The sequence below is a fragment of the Diadema setosum genome, chromosome 11, assembly GCF_964275005.1.
Source record: "Diadema setosum chromosome 11, eeDiaSeto1, whole genome shotgun sequence".
NCBI classification, from domain to species: Eukaryota; Metazoa; Echinodermata; class Echinoidea; order Diadematoida; family Diadematidae; genus Diadema; species Diadema setosum.
Genome location: NC_092695.1, coordinates 16,425,265 through 16,452,270, shown reverse-complemented (window position 1 = coordinate 16,452,270; position 27,006 = coordinate 16,425,265). Strand labels below are relative to the sequence as shown.

The 27,006-nt window shown below is 38.7% G+C and overlaps 1 protein-coding gene across 3 annotated transcripts; it reads left to right on the top strand.

The window, feature by feature from the left end:
- The first annotated feature begins 1,941 nt into the window (after nt 1-1,941).
- Nucleotides 1,942-26,000, top strand: LOC140235251 (histidine--tRNA ligase-like). 3 transcript variants are annotated; one of them, XM_072315284.1, is made up of 13 exons: nt 1,942-2,050; nt 11,852-11,938; nt 13,257-13,472; nt 15,610-15,735; nt 17,708-17,815; nt 18,248-18,346; nt 18,852-18,945; nt 20,074-20,201; nt 21,019-21,091; nt 21,787-21,896; nt 22,588-22,770; nt 23,835-23,981; nt 24,970-26,000. In XM_072315284.1, the coding sequence occupies exons 1-13, from the start codon at nt 1,943-1,945 to the stop codon at nt 25,033-25,035; spliced, it is 1,545 nt and encodes a 514-aa protein (XP_072171385.1). In that variant the 5' UTR covers nt 1,942; the 3' UTR covers nt 25,036-26,000. The 3 variants fall into 3 exon arrangements, with proteins under 3 accessions (XP_072171385.1, XP_072171384.1, XP_072171386.1); XM_072315283.1 differs by lacking the exon at nt 1,942-2,050 and adding an exon at nt 8,276-8,404; XM_072315285.1 differs by lacking the exon at nt 1,942-2,050 and adding an exon at nt 10,281-10,385.
- Nucleotides 26,001-27,006: the final 1,006 nt, after the last annotated feature.

Here is a 27,006-nt window from a genome sequence, read left to right as displayed (position 1 = left end):
CAAAAGCTCCATCGTGTTGGAGGGGGCTATAATACCCATCCCATCCCCACCTCATCAACTTCAATACAATTATTAAACAGTGATGCCCCACACGCGGAACAATACCTGATACCCCGATTTAATGGTCATTGTGATTTCTGTGAAAATTTATTGTTCATACTTCTTTAAAAATTTCACTAAAAGTGTGCACCAGAACGCTGAATTTCAGGCCTGAAAATTCAAAATCTCCCTCGAGTGGGTATCCCCTCCCACACCCCCTACCCCTTTAGGTCCCCTTCTATGGACTTATACAAAGTGAAGACTCACACACGGATCGAGAGATAACAAATACCATGTTCAAGAACAGTTCATCCATGAACATAGTTTTCTTTCTGTTTTGATAGGATTTTCAAAAGGTACCACAAAGTGTTTTAAGTGTTTACAAGATTGTTGAATTTCACTAAAAATGCAAAAGTTTCCTTGTGTGGCAGAGGGCTTTTTCGCCCTCGCTTCAATGTCTCTATCCCTCCCTTCACCTCCCACTGCCCCCCCCCCCCAAAAAAAAAAAAAATTTCGACAGTGCTTGTATGGCCTATATGCATTTCCCCCCCCCCCCCCCAATACTGAAACGCTGCTAATATGGTCCGGCAACCGAACGGGTGGGTCAGGGGTTCAGCACCCCTGTGAAAAAAAGTTGCTCCCAGGGGCGAGTGGTTTCTGAATATCTCGCAAAACGTTAAAAGCTAAATCCTCACCTCGACCAGAACTGTACACACCCTTTAATCCATGATTCAAACGATAGGCCTGGCTACTATACTTCATTGTTCACTTGAATAGCAACAAGAGCAAATAAGAGATCATGAGGGATACTAGAAAAAGAGTGATATGAGTCTCTGGTAAGAGAAAGGAAGCAGCAGATGAGAGTAGTCCATAGAAGGAGAGGATCCAGGAATTTCGTTGGGGGGGGGGGGGGCGCAAAGCAGCTAGTTTATATTTCTGGTGCCACTTCCGCTGACAAGCAAAAAACGCTAAACAAAATATAAAGTTCACAAATTGTTTAGGTTTGAGAAGTTACTTCCAATGGCCTAATTTGTAAAGCATATAGTCCTACAACAGTGGATGACCTTATCGAAACCGAGTAGGTTCCTATGTAACCGTCCGGGTCACGAGGTTTTTCGCCGTTTATATGTTGCTGTGTTTCACAGCCGACAAATATCGCTATGACAACGCCATCTTCATAAACTGTGAATGCACTTACGGTTGATACGCAAGAAAGGAAAAAATAACAGAACGGAATAGGATGGCGGGGAAAAGACAAGGAAAAGGTAGCAAAAGGCTACCTGATGGCAGATCTTTTCGGTATCATAAAAAGTGGATGCATATCATAATAGTGAAGAAATATTACATGACAAGTGATTAAGTTGACTGGGGAAGTAGAACGAAGAGATCAAGGAAAGCAAGCAGAAAATATACATTCTATAAGCCTAATTCTTTCTAGTGTTCATGAAGTCAAAACTTCGTAAATAGCGACTTGTTATTATGTTAAATATATGGGACGAATGTCAGTCAAATCGGAACGAACGCGAAGGAGTGCACGATGAAAATAGCAAACCGGACAATGATTTATCACCTTCCATTTCGAGATTGAATGCACTGGTAGGTTTTCAGCTTCTCTCCTAGGAACATGCTCAAATTATTCTATAATTTTGGTCTTATCAAACGAATTGAATTGAAGCCATTGATTGTACACTCGACTCCTGACGAGCACGAACAGTCTGTAGTACACTTTGTACTTTGGAGGTCCCACGTGGATTTACGAAGCATCCTCAGCGTGATTGCATCAGCTGTGTGTTGCCATACGTCGTAGGTATTGCTCATAGTGCGTTGACGGTTAAGTAGCAATCGATAGGTTGAGAATCAAGGATGCTCGGCAGCAGGCCGGAGAGACACTTGCATGAGAAACATGGCTGACGGCAACGAGACTGTAGACAGGAAGGTGCTTCAAGAGAAAATCAGGACTCAGGGAGAGATTGTCCGCAAATTGAAAGCAGACAATGCAGATAAAGAGAAGGTAGCTATCTGATGAAACGAGTGCATGAAGTATGGTTAGTTTACTTTTTAAGTACACGTAAAATCCACTTGCATGACATCGTAAGTAGATTCTACTACCGCAGTGTACATCAGACATGTGTAACGTTAGGGGCTCTACTTTGTATGTGCTGTTCCACCCGCCCGGACGCACCATCCACAGTCGTGCCACAGGAGGCCCAGCCCAGCAGCTGGCTGGCCGCGCGCCGGCCGGCCGGGCTTGGTGAGTTTTGCTCTCGACTCTCTCTCTCTGCAGCTATGCTAGCTGCTTCTGTTGCCAAAGTCTCTGGCTGGACTTGGATGGACGGGAGAGGCTTGACTAGACACAAAAATCTGTCTCTTCGGATGATTTTAATGACATTTTTTTTTTCCTTTGATGGTTGCATGTAATTGATGGTTCTCCAAAACTTGTTTGAGACGGATGCCTCCTACTGGGGCCTTGTTGGGGATGTGGGGGGATGTTTTTAGAAAAAAAAGAAAAAAAAAAAAAACATGCATGCATGCACACAGGCAGTCAATCATACAGTATATACATGCAGCGCTGTGCTGGTGGTAGTATACTTTTGCCTACTTGTCAAATGACACAAACTCACCCTAATAATGTTCCACAACATCAGATTACTTGCATTGATCTCAGTCTCAACAATTCTGTTGAAGTTGAATATTCGCCGTTTTCACACTTTTTGAATTTTTATTGTTGGAATTTGTAATACTTGGCCAAACAGATGGAACAGGGAGGTACAAAGGACAAGTTCACCTTCTTTAACATAAAGATTGAGAGAATGTAGCAATATTAGTAGAACACATCATTGAAAGTTTGAGGAAAATCAGACAATCCGTTCATAAGTTATGAACTTTTGAAGTTTTTGTACAGTCACCGCTGGATGAGAAGACTACTGCAGTGTATGATGTCACATGGGTACAACAATATAAGGAAAATATAAAGAGAATTTCACAAAATTTCATCTTTTGAAAAAAGTACACATTCCCTTGACTCGTCACTGACATATGTTACGGGTAATGTTATTCCCATTGCCTTATAGAAAGAGGCAAGTCGAGTGCTCTTTTATTATGCGAAAAAAAGTGAAAATATGTTGAATTTTCTTTACATTTTCTTCATACTGTTGTACTCATATGACATCATGAGTCTTAGTAGTCTCCTCATCCAGCGGTTCCAACACAAAAATTTTAAAAATTCATAACTTTTGCATTGATTGTCCAATTTTCCTCAAACTTTCACTGATGTGTTCTACTAATATTGCTGCATTCTCTCAATCCTTATGTTTATGAAGGTGAACTTGTCCTATAAGGTCGTGGGGATGTGAGCTGATTTGTGATGATATATTGTTAGCAATCACAGCCAATTATTGTATGGTATCTTTAAAAAGATATTCTTGTTTGTTTTTTCCTCTTGCTCAGCTTGTATCAATTCTTTGATGCTTGTTCCAGATTCTTGTTATGATTTTGACCCCCATCACAGGATTTAGGAAGGGAAGCTGTCAAAGCAGAGTTTATATTTATACGCAGCCTTTGTGATGAAATGTCCTGCGAAAAGGCGGCCAGTCCAACAATATGCTTAGCAGCAAGACATGCACAGTTAATTTTATAAAGCACATTTGGGAGCATTGGGGTAAAGACAAAGAAGCCGCAGCGCCCCTATTTGGGATTGATTTCAGAGGGTTGACACCAGCCCTCTTCAGGACACTTTCCAGATTGTGTATAAGATTTGAAAACTACGCCTATAATTCAAAATATTTGTGGAAAAATACTATAAGAACCCCTATTTTCAACTATTTTTCCTGTTTTTTACCCCGAATTTAGCCCCTAAAAAAATTGCTTTCCCCCAAAAATCGGGAACACACATTCAGTACAGATGACCATCTGTGTGGGAGGCTACAACATAGTTAACCACACTGCAAATGGATGTGAGGGTGAGGTACCTCACCCTCATTTCATATGTCTGACTCAGTTTTAGATGGACAAATCAAAAAACTTAGTGAAATTAAATTTAAATACAATGCCCTCACCAGCTATTTGAAATATCAAAGATTTTGGTGGAATTTTCATGGAAAAAAGACAGCAAGAGTTCCTTTTGTACCCACCCTCCCCCTTCGCTAATATTTTATCATACCACTCTACACTAGTAGAGGTACCATACTCGAGAACTGAATTGCATCGCCATTCGTTCTTTCCAAGAACTGTAAGGAACTGGAATTCCCTGTTGTCAGAAATTGTTTCAGCACCATCTGTGGGATCATTCCGAAACCGTCTAACGGTTGATCACAGTGGCTAGTTATATTTTCGTCAAATTTTCTATGTGCTTGTAAATATCTGTAAATAAACTGTATTATAATGTAAATAGCACAGTCTCCAAGAATCTTCAGCCTATTGAAGGAGGCAGACTTAATCAGAAGAAGAAGACTAGTAGTAGTATTAGTGTACTCCACCCTTGTTAACTAATGCACGGATGCTCACTGTCCCTAGCTAACAAGGGCAGAGTGGTGTAGAGTAGTATAGCAAAATTAGTGGGAGGTACATAAGGAACTCTTTCCAAAAAGACACAGCTGCCAGCTCATTGACACGCTATTATACATGCTAATAGCACTCTGATAACTGATCTTCGGCAAATGCATCTGTTAAAGCCAATTGCATTGGTTTTTGCGTGCAGGGTACCCACTGCAGGATCAGGTATGGGAGCCGTCAGTCTGCATAGGAGAGAGAGTCTATGAAGCCAGATGTACGGTAGTCTCTGTGGAACATATTCCCGATGATACATAGAGACTGATCTTTAGGTCTAGGGCTCAACCAGTGTTATATGTACATAATTAACTACTGTAAGTGACAGCCTGTCCCATACTTACCAGACCCTCCACAGCTCAGCGACCCCACATTCTTCTTTCTACCTCCCAAGTGATTTTGCCTACGAGATATGGGGGCATGCACAGTTTTGACCTTAAAAAAAAGACTTGCGAGTCATACTAACTAAAACTAAGGTAACTCAGATGAACAGAATTGTAGAGGTTTTAATGAATTCAAACCTTGGAGAAGAAATGTGGAATTTTTATGTTTTTCTTGTTTTCACAAATCAGTGATAAAGTGATGTTAGTTGCAACCACTAGTGTACTACTCATACAGTTGTATTGGCAGAGGTAATGATGCCATCATCTGACAAGTCTTCCATTGAACTACAAACATATCTTTGCTAAAGTCTCTGTTCGAACATGAAATCATTAGAGAAAGGCAGAAGAGCATTGCAGTTGCTAAACTATTAGCCGAAAAGATGATTTTCTGTACAAACCACTGGAAGAGCTGTGAGAGTAGGATATCCTTGCTTTTCTTCTAATTTTCATACATTACCACTGTTTGTGAAAGATAGTACTGCTGTATTACATGCATATTTTGTAGTGTTTAAGTTTCACAAAATTGAAGTCAACTGATATTCACAAAATCAGGTACATGAGTGTACTTGCGAAAATATTGCCTCCAATAATAGAAATTTTGCGCTGTATAATATATCATTTCCAGGTTGGGAAATCACTGACTTTTCTCTTGAAAAATTTGTCTCTCTTTCTGTCACCATGGGCCTTGATCTGGAATTCAACTACTAGCAACATTGTCTTTGCAAATCCTAATCTCTGAAATATTACACTCTCAAAATATACCGGTAGGCCATAATCAGTATTCTGTGAAAACATATCAAAATTCAAATGATGTAACTCTCTTTTAGTTCATGTCTGATGCTTATCTATTCGTCTGATTTTGCTACATTTGTTGAAAATCAACTTGATCATGGTGTAGCTAGTACTGTGAACAGTTGTGGACTGTACATCACCTAGCTGGATTTAACAGGATACATGTACTTCATGAAGCTTGTTACCTTTCACCTTGTCTGTGTATGATGTTATGCATGATGTTGCTCAAGGATGGCAGACAACATCAATAATATTCGCCAAGTAATAAATGACAGTGTGAGTACTCTGCCAATTACCTAAAGTACTCTGAGTACTCTGAGTACTCTGCCAAGTACCTAAAGCTTAAAAAAGATATACCTTTCCTCAATTGTAATGTCACAGAAGATGGGAATATCAGAATGATGCACAGAACGACATGTGCTCTCTGGTAATTATTCACTGTAAAAGTTTGAAGCAAAGAAATTACATCTCAGGTGATACAAATTCACAGTGACTTTGATAATTGTTACATTTTGCTTTCTTCATTTGTAAGTAGTAAACAGTGGAGCATACAGTGGTAAATTTTCAAAGAGTTTTAGGAAATCATACTGACTTCAAAAGAGGGCAAACCTGGGCACCATTTCATGAAAGTTGTCAGTCTCTGACAATCACCATAGTAACTGTCAGTGACCAGAGCTTCTCAGCCAATCAAAACTAACAATATTACTGATCTTGTCAGAGACTGACAAATTGTTAGAGCTGACAACTTTAATGAAATGGTGCCCTGATCATTGAAGACCTGCCAACATGCTCAAGGATTTAGGAACTGAGTCACATGATACTGCACATCTCGCAGTCATATTCTGCAAAGCCCATTTACGTAGCAACCATTCATAAATGCACCATGCCAATCTTAGTCCCAAGATGTGCAGACTTTTGCATATTTTTACTGCCACACAAGAGTTGTTCACTTTGTGTTAGTTATTGCAATGCTGTGAGCATTGCAGGCAAACTTGTGTCACTCGGTGTAGCATATTATTGCAAGCAGCTAATCAAAGAATTTAAGAATGAAATCAGCCAAAGGTCTTTACACTTTTAGATATTCTGATTTTGGTTAAAAGTTCTGTCAAAAGAATCAGTCTGTCAAGCAAGGTCAATGAACTATTTTCAGAAAACTTGTGGAAACCTGTTACAGCATAACACAGTTTCGTACACAGTTTGATATTGTTTATTTGAATAATTCAGGTTAAGTCTACAAGGCATTCAAATACTACACAGAAAAATTGTATCTGTCCAGAGGAGTTTTAATAATTTTTTTTTTCACTTTTATGGCTCTCCCCTCTAGACATACAAAGAGATTCTGTGAATCCAGACGTAGTCTCCACATAACGACGTATCCCTGACAACCAGATACAGACCGATCTTTCGGTCAATCCAAATACAGAAGTTACCAGATTTTTCTGTCAGGTGTCCAGATCTATATTTTGATATGTCATGTATTTCCTGAAATATTTTGTTTTCTTTCTGTTTGTCAATTCTAACTTCATTCTATAGCAATGTTTGACTATAGCCAAATCAAAATTTATCATAGAATTGCCTGTATTCAGGTTACATAACATGCCTTTTGTAGGTTCAGTGTAACTTAATGTGATGCTTGAAAATATCTTGTCATGCATGCAGCATATGTGGTATAATTCCAAAAGTACTGAGCACTACCTAATGTCATGTCATCCCAGGTGTAGTCACTTGATGGACCCTGGACCTGTTTTGCAGTGGCCTTTGTTCCTGCAACTGGCAGTCTATGATAACAATGAAGGTTATCTTTCCTCTCTGTTGATATGGGGTGATGCACTTTGATTCCTAATTCTGGGGTAGGCAGTACTGTTCAAAATGCAGCAGATTCTGTCATTTTGGGGAATATAAGGTGTTGAGTGAACACTCCAGGTTTTGCAAGTCTTGAGCAGTTCTCAGCCAAGTTCTGATTTTTACATGTTCATGTCTCATCGTGGACTTCGATATCTGTGTATTATCTTGTTAGTTTGTCCTTGACTGAAGTTGGCAATCTTTTGTTTGTGGTCACTGTAATTGGCTGCTCTCTTTAGAAATGGCACAGTGCACTGATTGCAGCACGATTTTGGAGTGTACAACACGTGTGGTCAGCGATACCCTTATGACAAGTTGACCGGCAAGAACCGCAGAGCCCGAGAAACATGGACGTCTCCTTATGCCTCATTTTTGTGAGATGACCCGAACATGTTCTGTGATTCACATGATTCAAGCTTATTCAGCAGCTGGTTTGTCACTACTTTGCTGTGATAACATTTAACTGGTTGAACTGGTTGAGCTTCAACTCGTGGAATGTTATTTTTAGTCCATCCTTCATCTAGGCAGACCAAATGTCACTCTGGCTGAACATCATCCGCAAGGATCCAAGAAAATGAAGAGCATGCCACGAATTGTGACACTTGTGTACTACTAGGGAGAACACAAAATATTGATGAATACTTACATGTTCCTCTCATGGGAATAGAATTTCTGTGGACTGTGCCACAATGAGTTCAGAAGATGCTCTGAGGCGGCAGTACAATATGTACCGCAATATTGTGATCATTGGCTGTGAGATTAAGGAGCTCAAATTGAACAAACCACTTGATTACAGACAGCGGGTAAGGGCTTTGGAGGAGTGCTTGCATGGACTGCCCTTGAAATAGAATCAGTGCTGTCAGAGCTAGAGTTCAGTGAAAATGTGAGGGATGTAGGTCAAGAATCAATGAGTTAAAAAAAGAAAAAAAGAAAAACAACGATTTGAATGTCACAAAGTCATGTGACATAATGTTCTACAGTATGGGTATTTATTCAAGTTTCATTTGTCACATGACCCAAATATTGCTTTTGTGAAGTATCATTTTTATGCGTAGTTGTACTGGAAGATTTTAAAATCAAATTTTTTCATTAAATCTTATGCGAGTAGAGTCATGTCAGTATGTCAGCGAGAATGAGGAAGAATACAGTGTAGAATTTCATGGTGTATCTCTGGCATTGACACCAAGTGATATTTATAGAAAACAAAATAACAAAAGTAGATATTTATAATGGTTGGAATTGACAGCATTGAAAGAATTTTCAATGCCGGCACCAATTAGCATCATAACCAAGTGAGCTCAGGAGGTATTCTGGTAAATAGCAATAGATAATAATTTACTAACATTCCAGTTGTAACGTCTTTTTTTGATACATTTTAAACGCACTTTCACTGATCTGTCACTTTTATTTCAATGCTACAACTACATTCAAGGGGCGGGGGGTGGGGTGGGGGGTATCCATGAGTTACATCTTCTTCCCTCCAAGGTTTTTTGTTCTTGAAATTGTTTCCTAGCACTCTTCTATCTACAAGAAATATATATTCGGCACATTTATAAAGATTCTGCTGTTACCATTTCTGTCATATTTTTATTTCTGTAAGTTATACAAGAGACTCATGTTCATTCTTGATCATGATGATTGCAGTTCGGGCTGGTATAAAACTGACTTGAAATGTAAAGTGAAAAGTTCTTTATTATTTATCAATTATTTTGTTTGAAGAAAATAGTCAAAGTCATTACATTGTTTAATTGTTTTCTGGAACAATTTTTCCCTTTTCTGTGTTTTACTTTGCTTCTGCTTGCAGCAAGTCTTACAATCACTGTATTCTGTAGGTCATCTGAAAAGCTTATTGAGTGAAGTACAATTGTAGGCCAAGGCAAATGATGCCTTAAACCAGTAGCACAGTTCTGCAAAGGGAATGCATATTTGGTACATGTGTACTTTAACTTGCAGAGTGCAATGATTATTTCTTTAATAAGTAGCCATTTCCAGTGGTTGAAAGCCATTAGTCACTTCGACGTAACAACGTCAAGATTATATTTGAAAGAAAAAAATCTGGCATTTAAGGACATACAATGTATTCAGGATTGAAAGATATTGTTGACTTGCAGTGTAGTTGTGAAATTTTGTGTGTAAATTGGAGAGAAATTGACTTAGTGGAGATAATTGCATTGCTCACATTTATCACTAGCATTTTCTTAAAATCAAGTAGGAATATTCTATCAAAGAAATCTGTCTCTCTGAATATTGTGCATTTCATGCCGTGTTAACTCTGAGCTCTCAAGGAATTACTCTCCAATTGTTCTCCCTCTTTCCTCTGGCACTCTTCCGCTGCCTCGGTTCAACCTGCCTTCTGTGGAACTGGCCTTGGTAAACGGATACTCTGCGACCTGGTAACCACGGATCTGCTGCTGCAACTGAAAACTACCCTGTTATCTTTCCTGGCCTGACCTGGTAAAAAAAATCGGGAACTGTCTCACCACCCTCCACTCAAACGGATGTGGATTCTCTGCTTGTCTAAATGTGACCCCAACGTGACGCCTGGATACTTGAATGCTGATACCTGGTTTTGGAAACTGTGTTGTTGATTCATATGGGGCCATTTTGTGCTGTTAAAAACCCCCGCAAACTCTTTGAAACAACAACAAACAATATTATGATAATTGTTGAATAATGGCCCTGACGTGGACGAAATTGTGCTGTTTTTATCGTCGCACGCTTCCGCTGACATGGCGTGGCTTGTCAACCGCAATGGGATTGTGGTCTGATTCATCAAATGACCAGGTACACTGTGCTACTTGTATCTCTGATGTAACTCTTCCAACTTTTTCCTATGAAAGAAAGAAAAGATTAAGACGAAAGAAAACAGAGCGTGGAAAGCATAGTCACTTTACAGTACATGTGTATCAAATCTTAAGTCTTAGGTGTGTTGCTATTACCGGGTATGACATCAGAAGAACAGATGAAAATTTTGTGAAAGGTGCGCATTATGAAAAAGTGAGCTGTCACATAGAATATGAATATCCAGTAGGAAGAGGAGAGTAGTGTAATATTTCATTGGATGCAGATAACAGTGCACCTCTCTTGTGGGATAGATTTTCTTTTTGACGTCAGTTTGAAGGAGATAGGCTGGCCCAGTATCATATTACATGGGATGGGTACAATGTCTAGTGAGGGTGCATGCAGGCGTTATGATCAGGACTATACTGGTACCATTGACCTTCAGGAGTGCATGTGTGTGCGTGTGTAATGGGTGTCTGTGTTTGTGTGTAAAAGATATGTATGACAATAAGTGTATCATTAACATTTGAGTTGCGTTTGTGTTGGAATGAGTGTATAAATGTATTCATGTATGGTCGTGTATGTTACACTGTGTATGTGCATGTATACACAATGTTCATGTCATCCTCTAAATGCACTGCAGCAAGATCACCTTGATACAGTGCAGATCTGTCATCTGTCAACAATATTACCTTCATGGATATACTTTATCTGTTTAGGTGATTTCCTTCTGTTTAACGGTAGAGGTGATTGGCCTTGTGAGCATTTTTTTATTTTTTTATTTTTTTTTTGGGGGGGAGGGGTTGTATATCTGTTTTGGCAGCAATGATATAACAGTTTAATGTAGGGGATAAAACAAGTGGTATGTATTGTGCTATAAGCTGTAAAGTATTCAAAAGAGGGAGCAAAGTGCAAGTATGGACCGATAAAGCAGTTAAAGGGAAACCCCATTCCGTGATCAAGTTTACTTACAGAGAAGAAAGGGATTAGTCCAATTTACACAACAAAAGGTATGAGAAGGCTTGATGAAAATCAGACAGTGGGAAATATACTGTATGGAATTTACACAGAGATTGGCACATGTTTTTACAAAACGAGTATTAGTCACAATTATATGTGCAAATAAGACTTAAGATGATGATGTCATTGCCTTGGATTTTCTCTATTCAGTCGAGATTCAATGCAATTCAGGCATTTATTCAGTAATAAAAATCATTTGAATATACATATACATGGTGTATGACACCAGGATGGCGTGAGATTTAGGTTCATGTTGAATCAGGAACCTTAATGCACGACATTTGTCCATGACAACAGTGATTCATTTGGAAACTGAAAAGTGTTGTTAAAGCCAGGCACAGTTTGGCTGTGAAGATAAAAATATAATTCCCTGTACTTTTGACTTGTAAAGCTGTAAAGCAAGGACAGAATGGCAGTGATACATGTTTGTTTCATTTGTTTTTGTTCAGATCAAAGAGGAGGTGGGTAAGCTCCTTGCCCTGAAGGCCCAGCTTGGAGATGGCCCCACCCAAAAATATGTCCTCAAGACTGCAAAGGTAATCATGATGTTGCCCTATTACAATTTGTATGATACAATTGAATTTTTGTCTATTCCTTTTCTGTTCTGTTTTTTTTTTTCCTTGCATCACCTGTAGTTAGCTCATTTTGCAGTGCTCAACGTTAGCGGTGGCCCAGGGATACTAACAGTTTGTGTCGTGTCACCAAACTTCCAAAAAGGTTATCTTTTGGTGGCCTTGTCTGGCTATTAACACTCAAAATGTGTGTTTTGTTTGTTTTGTTTGTTTGGGTTTTTTTTTTGTTAAGATATTTCCTCTTATTTCAGACCACTACTTTTCATTTTCGGACCACCAAAACTTCAAATTCAAAGATTTTAGTGGCCCAAATGGGCTGCCAGAGAAAAAAAAAAGTTAGTGTCGAGGCCTGCTTTATGTATTTACAGTACTCACTGTTGTGGTCATCTGCTGACATGCCCTGGTTGCTGTTGGGCCCAGGTGTTAAAAAATCAAGTCAGGATTGATGTAGATTACATAATCATCTAATCCTTGATTAGATCAGATCAGATCAGATTGATCAGATGGGTTCATGTGGAACAGTGGCTTTGTTACACTTGAGGGGTTCTGTCTTATTGACATTGTGGTGGGTACAGAGGAATCACACAAATGGCAGGGCACTGGTGTCCTAGACAAGTTCTGTAAGATCTGATCTATGTCACTACATCCACAGTGAATGACTTGAGCCAAATAATGTCCTCATTAAATTTGAAAAGTGTACTGGATTGCATCTTGCTTTGAAAGACTTTATCATTCCTATTAGTTTTCAGTGGAAACATTACACTTTAAAACCAGAGACATTCGCAGCATCAAACTTTTGCCTATTGCCATTGGCATTCAATATACTGTGTAGACAAAAACTTTTGCATGCATTTTATTTTTGCCAATTTGGCTCCTCATGACATTTGTGAAAGTTTCATGCATATGAACATTTCTGCTTTTTGTGTTACGTACAGTTGTCTGATTCAACGATTCAATATACAACCTATAGTCAAGGAAAGTTCTATAAAGACAATGTAACAGATGTGTGCCACTCAAAGGAGTACAGGTTTTTAAGAGTATAGTAAGTATTGCTTTAAAATGGAATATGTCAAGGTGAATTTTTCTAGTGGAAAGAGCTGTTTCAAGGTGCATAAATTTATGTTAGTGAAGCAAACAGCAGCCAATCGTTTTGAATCATTCAATAGAGTAAGTCAAACTTGATGGTAAAATGTATTCATCTTTCTATTGTGGTAGGAATAGTCATGATCATTTCTTTGGAGAGAGGTGTGGATGTCAATGATTTATAATTTCCAATGTTCAGGGTACTAGAGACTACACCCCGAAGCAGATGGCCATTAGGGAAGGCGTCTTCAAGGTCATCATCGACTGCTTCAAGCGCCACGGGGCCGAGACGATCGACACACCCGTCTTTGAGCTGAAAGAGACGTTGACGGGAAAGTACGGAGAGGACTCCAAGCTCATCTACGACCTCAAGGACCAGGGTGGAGAGTTGCTTTCACTCAGATATGATCTTACAGTGAGTGACTCTCTCTCTAATTTTGATTCACTTCATAAATTTGAAATTATTAAATTAAAATCATACATGGCACAGCAAACATCTTGAAGAAAGAAAACTTCACATAGAGGATATAAGAGCAAAAAAAAAAAAAAATGTCCTTGCTTCATGTTACTGATGTCTCCATCATAGTGTCCCTGTGTACAGTGATACAATTATTCAGTTGAATATTCTTTTCGTTTTTATGCCTCCGCCACGAGGTGGTGCCGGAGGCATTATGTTTTCGGGTTGTCTGTCCGTCCGTCCTTCCGTCCATCCTTCTGTCCGTCCGTAATGAATTTTGTGGACAGCGTACCTAAAAAACCTTTTGAGGTATTGTAATGAAACTTGGCATGTATGTGTATTAGGGGGTGAAGTTGTGCCTACCAACTTTTGGGTGCACATGCTCAAGGTCAAAGGTCAAAAGGTCAAGGTCAAATACGTAAAATTTAACTATTTCCACCATATCTATGCAATGCCGGAAGATATTTTCTTGAAACTTAGTGTATACATTTATTACCCAATTAAGATTCTCTGGTGAAAGTTTGGGGTCATGAGGTCAAAGGTCAACAGGTCAAGTTAAAATATTAAAACTTTACTTGTTTCTCCGTACATTGGAAATTGTTCAGGGTATCTTCATGGAACATAGTATATATACAGGGCTCCACACTAACTTTTATTTTTGGTGGCCCAAAGGCAAACATCCGACCTTTTTTGGTGGCTCGATCAGGCCACCAAATTCTTCATTTCTGAAATTTTGGTGGCCCGACGTGCGTTTTTGGTGGCCCTGGGCCACCAGGCCACCGGGCCACCGTTAGTGTCGAGCCCTGATATATACATGTACTGACTGGCAGTGATTATCTAGACAATTTAGGGTTCATGGGGTCAAAGGTCAGGGGTCAAAGGTCAAGGGCAACACTTCAAAATGTTACTATTTCCCTCATGTTTATGCAGTGCCAGCAGGATTATTTTTTTTTTACACTTGGTGTATGTATGTATAACCTAATAGAGATTCTCTGGAAAGTTTTTTTTTTTCTTTTTTTCTTTTTTGCCTCAAAGGTCAAAAGGTCAAAGATCAAGTGAAAGTGCTGAACTAACTTTTTCCTCCATATCTCAGAAGTGGCTCAAGTTATCTTGAAACTTACTACATATTTATGCATGTTCTGCCTGACAGTGATTATCTTATGAATTTTAGGGTCACAGGCCAGATGAAAATGGTAACAATTTACTATTCAATACAGAAATTGCACTTTTTCTCCATACCTTGAAAATTACTCAATGCATAAACGTATGAATGGGTCAAAGTCAAGTTAAAGTCCTTAAATCCCCAAATGCATGCTCTCCTATTCATCCAATTAAACCTAGGTCAAGGAAGGTGAACATTCAACACATTTGTGACAAACTTGTCATTTTAATATTTTGCCAATATTGTGAAAATGTAATCACACATTGTCCACATGTACTATCTAGACCTATTAGGAGAATCATGCATTATGGCGGAGGCATACCAGTTGCCATAGCGACATTTCTAGTTTTTCTGTGTATTTGGGATGGGGGAGAGCATGACCAAGTTTGTGGACCCACAAGCAAATATTTAAGCATTAATCTCATTCTGGAAAATGAGAGAAAGATTAGTTTTCCTGCCTCTCTATGAATTGAGCATGTTAATTTATCAGGAGGAAACTGCATATGTGATGGAAAAATTAATCTAATTATGAGTAATCATTATCAAAGTATGATTAATCTTGTGATGTCATCAACTCTGCAATGGGTTTCCTAAGATATTTCCTTGTGTGTATGAGGTGCAGGTGGTTTTTGGCCATACTGTCACAAAGTTGAACAATAATTTCTCATGCAAATTTTGTATCATGCCATCATTACACATCATTTTATCTCCTCTGATAATTAGCCTAATTGTGAAGAAAAATGCTTGTCGATGAGACACTATGAAAATCGATGGAAGTTTGAAGTTATTTGATGCTGTAATGGAATTAATTTGATACCAGCGTATGTCATTGGTGTTCAGTCATGTTTTTGTATGCAACTTGAAAGATTTTTCGTTGGAAATATCTGTATTTTTAACTACTAGCCTTTTTGTTTACTTCTTGTGGAAACTCAGGTCCCCTTTGCACGCTATGTAGCCATGAACAAGATAGCAAAGATCAAGCGCTACCACATAGCCAAAGTCTACAGAAGAGACAACCCAGCAATGACCAGGGGACGGTATAGGGAGTTCTACCAATGTGTACATAAGTAATGTCTTTAATCATTTCCTGCACTTTTGGCATTGGATAAAACTTGATACCTGGCAGAGAGCATGTACTGATTCTCAGTATTTCAAGGATTTAAAGCCCTGCTTGTTGCAAGGCAGAGTGACTTGATCTTGCCATCTAAACGTGTCAGATTTCTGAGTCAAAAGATTGCCATTTTCTGCACATGACGAGATTGCATACTTGGCAAATTGATTTTGCGATGACAAATGATTCAAATTGCAAATGTTTTCTTTAACAAAGGTTGATACCTCAGTCACAATGTAGGTAATGTAGTAACAAATAGTAGATGTATCACCACTACCTTGATACATGTACATGTGTGGTAGTTTATGTATGAAGTATCACTCATATTAAGTGTGTATCTTTCGTTTCTGCTTTATTGTTTGCAAGTGCCTTGTTATTGTGTTATGTTTGGCCTGCTATCTACAGTGGCTTTCCTAGTACTGCACTGCCATCCAGGCCTTAGAAGCATAGTATGAAGCACATCTGATTGTTATAATCATCCTGATTGTCATCATCCTTATCAATGTTGTTGTCAGTGTTGTTCAGGGGTGGATCTAGCTAATTCCAAAGAAAAAGTTGTGAAATACAGGATGAAACATTTCAATGTTAATCCACTGTGATGTTTATCTGACGTATTTAACTTACAGACACAAAGGTAATAATTGTCCCCGCCGAACGAGTTCGAGCAGGGGACTATGAAACGGGCTCCGTACGTGTGTGTGTCTGTGTGTCCGTGTGTCCGTCCGTGCGTCCGTCCGTGCGTCCGTCCGTGCGTCCGTGTGTGATCAAAATGTTCAAAATGCTACTCCTTCGCCATTTCTAACCCGATTTTGATTCTGTTTGCTTTATATGATAGCACTACATGAGAGCTTTGAAACTTCTATACAGAATTTCAGTTGTGACCTTTGACCTTGACCTTTGACCTATATTGTACATTTTGCTTCAAAATGCTACTCCTTCGCCATTTCTAACCCGATTTTGATTCCGTTTGCTTTATATGATGGCACTAGGTGAGGGCTTCAAAACTTCTACACAGAATTTTGACCTTTGACTTCTTTGACCTTTGACCTTGATTTTTGACCTATATTGTACATTGCCTACAAAATGCTACTCCTTCACCATTTCTAACCCGATTTCGTTTCCGTTTGCTTTATGTGATGGCACTAGGTGAGGGCTTCAAAACTTCTACACAGAATTTTGACCTTTGACTTCTTTGACCTTTGACCTTGATTTTTGACCTATATTGTACATTTTGCTACAAAATGCTACTCCTTCGCCATTTGTAACCCGATTTCAATTCCGTTTGCTTTAAGTGATGGCACTAGGTGAGGGCTTCAAAACTTCTACACAGAATTTTGACCTTTGACTTCTTTGACCTCTGACCTTGATTTTTGACCTGTATTGTACATATTACTACCAAATGCTACTCCTTCGCCATTTCTAACCCGATTTCGATTCCGTTTGCTTTATGTGATGGCACTAGGTGAGGGCTTCAAAACTTCTACACAGAATTATGACCTTTGACTTCTTTGACCTTTGACCTTGAGTTTTTACCTACATTGTACATTGGCTACAAAATGCTACTCCTTCCCCATTTCTAACCCGATTTCGATTCCGTTTGCCTTATGTGATGGCACTAGGTGAGGGCTTCAAAATTTTGACCTTTGACTTCTTTGACCTTTGACCTTGATCTTTTTACCTATATTGTACATTGTGCTACTAAATGCTACTTCCGGCGGGGACATATATTACGCACCGCGTAATTTCTACTTTTCCTTGTTTTTTCATGACTTGATGTGCTGCAGAAGAGATAAAGTCTCTGTGTTGGATTTCATGGAATGGAAATTTCAAGTTCAAGCAAATGACAGTGAGGGACCTTTTGTGTATGTTGCTCTGACGGCAGCCTTTTGTTTATTTTCTCTTCTATTTCAACCCCTGCAGGATTTTGACATTGCAGGTCAATATGACCCAATGATCCCTGATGCCGAATGTATCAAGATTGTCCATGAAATTCTTACAAACCTTGAACTTGGTGATTTTGTCATTAAGGTAAGTACAATATTGATTGAGATGTTAGTGTCCTCTCAAGATATAGTTCTGTGATCAAAAAGTCAGGAGTCCTTGTACATTTTCCTGACTAAATTCCAACATACTTTGTAATCTTGTTTTTTTCTTTCAAAATTTTGTCTAGTTAGGAAAAAGCTTGTCAAAGTTTGTTACATCATAATTTACCAGAAGACGTCATGTGGATATTTTGTTCTTCTAGAGCAATGAGGATTGGACCTGTATGCATAAGGATGTTGCATACAGAGAATTTTGTGAAGTTGCTCATAGTAATTGCAAAACCAAATCCATGATCTGTGTTCAATTCCTTGAGCAACCCATAGTCTTGTTTGTTTGTTAAGATTTTTTTTTTTTTTTTCATGTACCTCATTATTATAGATTTTCTTTTGTCACCTCTGCTGCATTGTTTTCAATCAGGTTAACCACCGGCAGATCCTTGACGGAATGTTCGAGGTCTGTGGGGTTCCGGAGGACAAATTTAGAACAGCATGCTCATCTGTCGACAAGTTAGACAAGGTAAGTTGGTCTGAGTTCACAGCATAGTTCATCTGACTGCATTATGTGAAGGAACTTGCCTTGAAGTTAGGATATCTTTGTTGGCACTGTTTGGTCGGGATAAGCGATGACTACAACCAGTGTGAAGGAAATGCAACATAACCTTTACACCATCCCTTATGTTGATCAGATCCCACAATATGCTAGCCATATGAATGCAACTCATCATCTACATTGTTATACATGGAAAAAATGATCAGGTTTAATGGCACTGCTATATATGATACATAACTTCTTGGCAGTTACTCGGGAACAAACCAAAACTGTCATGGTTTTGTTTCATAACACTCGTCAGTCAGTGATGTTATAACTGCAGTTTGCTGCACTTTTCAGTGATTGCAAGCTTGTGTTCGAGGTGGGACCCCCCTGTGTCGAAGCCATTTCATTCTCCCTCTATTTCTGGAAAAGGTATGTCAGTTTTAATGACTGCTCTTGTGTATATTTTTTCTTCAATTGAAATGTACAGACTTTCTGGGAAGATGTGCGAGCAGAGATGGTGGATGAGAAGGGCATTGACCCCATGGCTGCTGACAAGATTGGAGTCTTTGTACAGCAGAGTGGTGAGTTCATCATGTAGAGTGTTTAAAAGATCATTTCATGCATACTATTGTATAAACCGTTATTTTCATGCAGAGATATTTTCATTAAGGAGGAGGTCACAGACATTCTTGCAAGATATTGTTTTTGTGATTTGACACCAAGGTTTTCATAGTGCACAAACACCTGTCTGTTCACTCTGCAAATTTTATGTGATCAAGATTAGGTGGCGATATTTTTGCATGCTATTATTTTGCGAGCAGCCCAACAGCGATTGGCAAAATTCACAAAAATTAAACCCCTCATTAAAATTACAGCTTTTACAGTATAAGCCTTGAAAAGTTATTCATGTTAAAGGCATCTTGAAGTGCAACTATTCTGGATCTGAATCAAGTTGCTCTCCTCTACCCTTAACCAAAGCTGGGTTGACAGTATGAATGATAGGGATGTGAAGGCAGTTGATGGGGAACACACTCATGAGCCAAATTTTCCATGGCCTTCTGAGAAAAACCTGGGGGGGGGGGGGGAGGGGGAAGAGAGAGAGAGAAATATGAATGTATTTTAGTTGCAACATTCAATCCTGTGCTTGTCTCTTTGAATCTAATTTGATACAGTGTTTGACATACATGATATATGTGGAATAAAGGTACTGGGTACCTTGTAATAGTGAAATGGAGTGACTGCCAAAACAAATCACTGCTGAAAAGCAAAGCAGCACCAGGGAGTGTTAATTTTCATGCCATAACAATTTGTGCCAAAGCCTCATTCTAAGTTTCCAATGATTTATTCCCAACCATTCTTCTCCCGTAATAAACAAAGAATTATCAGCTGTGACAGGAGGATGCATTTAAAAGTTAGGTTCTCATTTACAGCTTGCTCATAGATACTGAAATGAAAGCTTTTAAGCTGGGAAAAGGCATACTGTTAGTCATGCTATTTTTTACTTGCTATGGTAAGCAAGTTTAATGAGGCAAAACTTCGATGCTACCACAATAGCACCTGATTCACAGAAAATATGACTAATTGTATTTTGTCAGTAATATTTCAGTTCATGTGTTAGTAGAACTAGCATATCATAAATGAAGATAGAAATGTAGTTAACTAAATCTGAGCTATTCAGAGTACTTTTGATTTTTTTTTTCTTCTCGCAGGTGGTGTTGAGCTGATTGACAGACTGAGCAGTGAAACAACCCTGAAAGAAAGCAAAACGGCGATGCAGGGTCTAGAGGCGATGAAACTCCTGCTCCAGTACTGTGAAATCTTTGGTGTTAGTGATAAGGTGGGTTTCAGACAGGACTTGGATCTTCTTTAGTCATTAGTGGTATATTTTGATGGTTCCTTACAAGTCATGTGCCTGCTGATCTTTTGGCTTCCCTGGTTGCGCACTATACTGTATGTGTTATATCTGAGCTGATTGTCTCCACATGCAAATGTTTTGTTTTGTTTTGTTTTGTTTTGTTGTTTTTTTATCGACATGTGAATGAATAGACGAAACAAATAAAGGAAAAGGAAAGTAATGACAATCCTGATGATTATTATTTTTGCCACCATGAAATCATAGTCTGGCAGTGTGCATTTATCTTCTCAGAGTAAAACATTGTGATAAGCCCTGAGGTGCACATTAACAAACTAACACATACCCAAAAACAAAAACAAACAAATTAGATAAAATAAACTGAATGAATCAACAGATGCTGCAGTGCCATGAAGGTGCCATGTATCTTTTTACCCAAGGTGAAATACAAAGGATGAAATATGCAGCTCTTTCAAGATCAGGAAAATTAAGATTAGAAGTGGTTGTACAGTATTTTTGTGCAATTATAAAATGATTATAAAACAGTGTAAAATAATACCACAATTATAAAACAAAATAAAACATGTTTTACTCATTGTAAAATTTTCTCTACAATCCATTTGCCATTGAAGCATCCCTTCATGACTTGTCTTAGAATGCATGATTATGTAAAGCATTTCATCAGTGGTCAATTGTAGCATTCCTGTCGTTATCATTGAAAATTTATATCCCATCCAATGTAATGAAAGAGATCCAATATGTAGAAGATTTTCTCATGTCAGTTCTTGATGTTCATTAACAGGTGTCATTTGACATGAGTCTAGCAAGAGGCTTGGACTACTACACTGGTGTCATCTATGAGGCAGTGTTGAAAGGTGATATTTAGTTCCAGCCACAATCACCGAATAATCAGGAGGGAGGGGTTGATAATAAAGAACTGTAGTTCCAATACACCACACGCTAAGATATTACCTCAAACTTGTAGTAGTAATTGACAGGTGGTGTTATGTTTGTAGTCAGCATGTTGTATCACATATCATTTTATTTGGTATATTTCATGCGGCCGCCAAGAAAGCAATAAATGCTTGTTTGCAAGCAACCACAGGACCAACAGTTTGAAGTCCCCTCTAGGGGACTAGGCAATGTGGATTTAGTGTCTTGCACAACTGCTGAAGTTAGGAGACTCTAACTAGGGACCTCGTGATATTGTGCATGTCTTGATGAATTGAGATAAATGAGACCGAAACTGTAGCAATATACTTTTTCTGCTACAGAATATTTCACGGAGAATGAATGACTAGGTCAAGTTCCTCATTTTAGGTTCACAGTATATTTGCATTCCAATGCATGCATTGTCTTGTAGTGCTTATGGAATATCGTTTGCGTGTAGTTTGTAGCACGTATGTGGGTAGTATTGAAGCATTTATTGGGTAGCATTCAACTGTGCAAATTAGAATTTAGCCAGCTTTCAAATTTTGTGTGTTTTATGTATTTTTCAGTTATTTTAGAATGACATTTGGGCAAATGCTGCAAGGAGTATATTTCATTATTTTATTCATTATTCTCAAAGGTGCTGAAACTCTCCCTACCAAAACTGGGGAACAGGTGGGCGTGGGCTCGGTGGCTGGAGGCGGTCGCTATGACAACCTTGTTGGCATGTTTGATGCAAAGAACAAGAAGGTATGATATGAATGTCATGATTATTTTGAATTCCTTTGAATGGAATACAGTGGCTCTTGTTAAAGTTTCTTAACATATTTGCTTGGTGTTTTTTTTTTTAATGCAAATTTCAAGTGGTGATGATGTCATCACCTCACAACTCTTCCAATAGGTTGTACATAAAATACATTTTGATGTTCTTGTCAATAATTTAGCATCTACATCCCCTGTTTCCCTTAAAGTCATTGCAATGCCACTATGAAACTATTATAGTTTGAAGAGGAGAATACAACTTACAGCAGTGGATTTCATATGTACCCCCCCCCCCAAAAAAAAAAAAACCAAACAAACAAAGAGAGAGAAGAAGATAAAGAAAGGTGGTCATATAGTGAAGATTTATGTACAATCAGTGGAAAAGGTGAAATGATAACATCGTCACCTCCTTCATTTGTGTTTGCTGTTATTATCACTATTTCATGTAAATGTAAAACTTTAAAAAATTCTAACTATTTTCCTCATCTGACTTTATTAAAGTTATGTAAATGTGGGTGTTGGATAGCACTTAAAAAAGGAAATATGACCCTAAGTGCAAAGCGTGCACAAACTGATCTAAATGATGTGCTGGATGTGTAATCATTCACAAATGATGCTACATTGCTTGGAGTCAAGTTTGACATAAGTTACGACTTGGGGGTTTGTCTCTCTCTCAAAGGTCCCCTGTGTTGGAGTCAGTATCGGTATCGAGAGGGTGTTCTCCATCATGGAGGCCAAGGCACAGCAGTCGGAGGCAGTGGTGCGCACCATCGAGACCCAGGTGCTGGTGGCCTCTGCCCAGCCCAACATGCTGGTAGAGAGGATGAAGCTGTGCAATGACCTCTGGGTGGCAGATATCAAGGTGAGCAGAGACCACTGATCTCTATAGGAAGTATCTGGATATCTCATTGGCCATTTGCCTTGAAGCCACTATGCTGCCATCTTGCTGTGCTCATTGCCCATACACTTGTGTACCTAGCTCTGCAGTCTCTGCTGGAAAATGTGTGCAAGTCCCCATATAGTGTGCATGGTAAGGTGGTGGTGCAGTTGCTTCACTTGTTTGTACAGCGTGAATGGGCCAATGAGATATTCAGATATGTCCTATATTCAGATCAATGGCCAAGAAGAGACGTGGTGTTGGTGTGGTCTTACGGCAGTGTCCTCGTTTCACCATTTCCTTGCTTGGTTTGGAATGTTTTTGCTCTACTTTGTTTTCTTTCTTCTCTCTCTCTATTTTTCTTTTGTTTTGTTTTGTTTGCTGATCAGGTCAAGAGTGCACGTAAACAGTTGTGAACATTTTATGTCGAGTTTCCATTTCCTTCATAGTAAATTCATGTGCTTATTAAATTCAGTTGATCTTAGTAGAAATTGTCCATGAATGAAGAGAATCTTGAGTCAGAGAAATGGAGTTAGAATGGTAAATGTTGTCCATTGGGGGTGGGGAGAGGGCTAGGACTTGGATCAAATGATCAGGGGAGAAAGATTACTGTCAGAGTATGTATCTCTCTCAAGACTGTAGATCTAGAACTGATAAGTATTAGACAAGTATTTGGAAGTATGGAATTGCTAGGGTTAGGGTTTTGGGGAGAATAAAACATTTGTTTTGCACAAAATGATGAGTCATGTTGTTTGCAAAATTGAATGTTTGACAAGTCATCATCACACAATATGTGTCTAAAAGATTCATGATGGTCACCCATTCACAACCTTCAGTGGCACAAGTGCTTAAAAAGTGATTACAGAGGCATTTTGAATAGGGAATAGTTTATAGGCTCTTCACTCATAAAAAAAAGGGGGGAGGCAGTTTGATGCTAAGTACCGTAAGGAAGCCTCATTCAAGATAGAATCTTGTAGCAATATTTTATGGTGCTTGCAAAATAATTACTTAGTCTTGTGATTGCACATTGCTCCTCTCTCTCTCTGCAGGCTGAAATGTCATACAAGAAGAACCCCAAGATGCTAGACCAGTACCAGCAGGCAGAGAGGTATGGCATCCCCCTCTTGGCGGTCATTGGTGAGCAGGAACTTAAGGACGGCGTGGTCACTCTGAGGGACACAGCCACCAGGGTGGAGGTAAGGTCATCTCAAAGTCTTCTAATGGACACACACCTCAAATGTGATATTTTGAATTTTTAAAAGAAAGGAAGAAAAAAAAAAGGATCATCCATCCCCAGTTGGTCAACACATAACACTCCAGAAGGAGTGTGCTATGCACCAGTGCATTGTGAAGATGCAAGCCTTATTGCACATAGTGCCATTGCAAGAGAAATCTTAAAGATTTATGTTAATTCAAATTTGATATGGAAGTGTATTAGTTGTAGATTTAGCCATTTTGTAATTTTTGGTCGTGGCGCCCTTGCGTGTTCTGTTTTTATGCACAAGGTAATTATTTTACAAATTATTTCACAATTTTGTTTTGTGGAATGTTACATTGTGTTCTGAGAAGTACAATATTCAATTCAGAGATAAATGTAATGTCTGATTTTTGGTTGGATGTTGGATTTTTAAAAACATATATGTGATGCGTTGTATGTCGAAATTGTACTTATGATGCATGTCTTGTGATTTGTGATTATATTTTTGTTTAACGTTTTATGTGTTTAAGTTCAAGACTTGAAACAAAATGAATCACCAAATGGACAATATTGATATTGTAACTGAATATTGGTCAGGACTGCAATAACAACTCAAAGCACCAAGATAACACTTTATCGGTAGATTTTGACTGCAAATGCGTCTTGATCCTGTTGAAATCGGTCATCATCACATTCAGTAGAGTAGCTATGTAGATGCCTGGCTGATAACTCACAGTTCTTCTGCCTCATTCTTTGCTCTCTTGTCTCATCCCCAGAAAGATTGGGTGATTGTAATCAAGGTAGGAACAGTAAATCAAGCGCAAAACTACTCATGATCCCAATGGAACCAGTTTTCATTATGCCCAGTATTATTGCCAAGCTCGTTAAATTTTTTATCACACCCAGCACTGTTGCCAAACTGCCAAGCCAATGAATCAATCTCACCTCTTTCACCTCAATCTCTTGTGCTCCTCTCTCGTCCACAGGAGCAGATACCAAGAGCAGATCTTATACGTGTCATCAAGGAGAAATGTGCTGCAGGAAACTGGTAACATCTGAGGATGGTGGGCCTGCGAATAATTTTTTTTTAACTCTGTTGACTGTGGCATATCTACTGTATAAATCGGAGGACTCATACCAGACTGGACCACTGCGAGGCATATGGCTTTACGCTAACTCTTCCAACATCTATCGTGTTTGTTTGTTTGTATTTTTTTTAGTTCTCTTCCACACTTAAGTGTCTTGTGTTTCGTTCGTGTCACCGGTTCATACCAGACTCTCATTCCCCGGCACCCGTGCAAGAGCAACTGCAGGCGTGGGATCTTGTCGTGAGTTTGAAGAATCGGCCGTGTACTGGAACGTTACAGGGGAGCATAACGTTATTGAAGTCATTGTGGACGCAAAATAATATTCAGGTTGATATATCTTATCCTTGTGACTTCAGTGGTCTGGACTTTTGTTCACAGCAAGATTTTTTGATACACCAACAATCAAAAATCATTGTGATAATTCCGTGTTCAGTGATCCGGGATGTGAGCATACAAGGACTTTCATGTTCTTCAGGTCTTAGATGGTTGTGACTTCAGCTACATCAAAATTTGTTGGCTCTGTTTTGTGTAACAAAACTTAAGTTAGTCACTTTCATGTTGAGCAACTAAAGTGACTGTTATAACCCTCAATAAAGCTGGACAGTTGGGAAAATTACCAAAACGTTGTCCAGTAATTTTATCTTTTATTGCCTTTGCATACAGCTCACTTCCGACAGTTCGATCAAGAGCTGTCTAAAACCTCAAAATCGTAAAGCAATTTCTTTCAAAATGAAAATTTGTCTCTACTTTCTAAATTGATCATTTATGACCATATCATTACCTCGTGTTGAGAGGGGGAAAGTTATTGAGAAAAAAAAAAGTATATTTATAATGGAAGAGATCAAATCTAGAGATCCATTGTATTTTTTAATGCCTCCGCCACGAAGTGGTGCCGGAGGCATTATGTTTTCGGGTTGTCCGTCCGTCCGTCCGTCCGTCCTTCCGTCCGCAATGAATTTTGTGGACAGCGTAACTAAAAAACCTTTTGAGGTATCCTAATGAAACTTGGCATGTATGTATATTAGGGGGTGAAGTTGTGCCTATCAACTTTTGGGTGCACATGCTCAAGGTCAAAGGTCAAAAGGTCAAGGTCAAATACGTAAAATTTCACTATTTCCACCATATCTATGCAATGCTTGAAGACATTTTCTTGAAACTTAGTGTATACATGTATTACCCAATTAAGATTCTTTCGTGAAAGTTTGGGGTCATGAGGTCAAAGGTCAAAAGGTCAAGTAAAAATATTTAAACTTAACTTTTTTCTCTGTATCTTGGAAATTATTCAAGGTGTCTTCATGGAACATAGTATATATACATGTACTGACTGGCAGTGAATATCTAGAGAATTTAGGGTTCATGCCATCAGGATTATCTTTTTTTTTTACACTTGGTGTATGCATGTATAACCTAATAGAGATTCTCTGGAAGCTTTCTTTTTTCTTCTTTTTTTTTTTTTGGTTTGCCTCAAAGGTCAAAAGGTCAAAGATCAAGGGAAAGTGCTGAACTAACTTTTTCCTCCATATCTCAGAAGTGGCTCAAGTTATCTTGAAACTTACTACATATTTATGCATGTTGTGCCTGACAGTGATTATCCTATGAATTTCAGGGTCAAAGGCCAGATGAAAATGGTAATAATGAACTTTTTATTATAGAAATTGCACTTTTTCTCCATACCTTGAAAATTACTCAATGCATAAACTTATGAATGGGTCAAAGTCAAGTTAAAGTCCTTAAAATCCCCAAGTACATGCTCTCCTATTCATCCAATTAAATCTAGGTCAAGGAAGGTGAACATTCAACACATTTGTGACTAACTTGTCATTTTGATATTTTGCCAATTTTGTGAAAATGTAATCACACATTGTCTACATGTGCTATATAGACCTATTAGGAGAATCGTGCATTATGGCGGAGGCATACCAGTCGCCTTAGCGA

Coding starts and splice junctions, on each gene's coding strand:
- LOC140235251 (XM_072315283.1), top strand. CDS start 8,291: ATGAGTTCAGAAGATGCTCTGAGGCGGCAGTACAATATGTACCGCAAT. Junction 11,939..13,256: donor ATGTCCTCAAGACTGCAAAG/GTAATCATGATG, acceptor TCCAATGTTCAG/GGTACTAGAGACTACACCCC. Junction 15,736..17,707: donor ATAGGGAGTTCTACCAATGT/GTACATAAGTAA, acceptor CAACCCCTGCAG/GATTTTGACATTGCAGGTCA.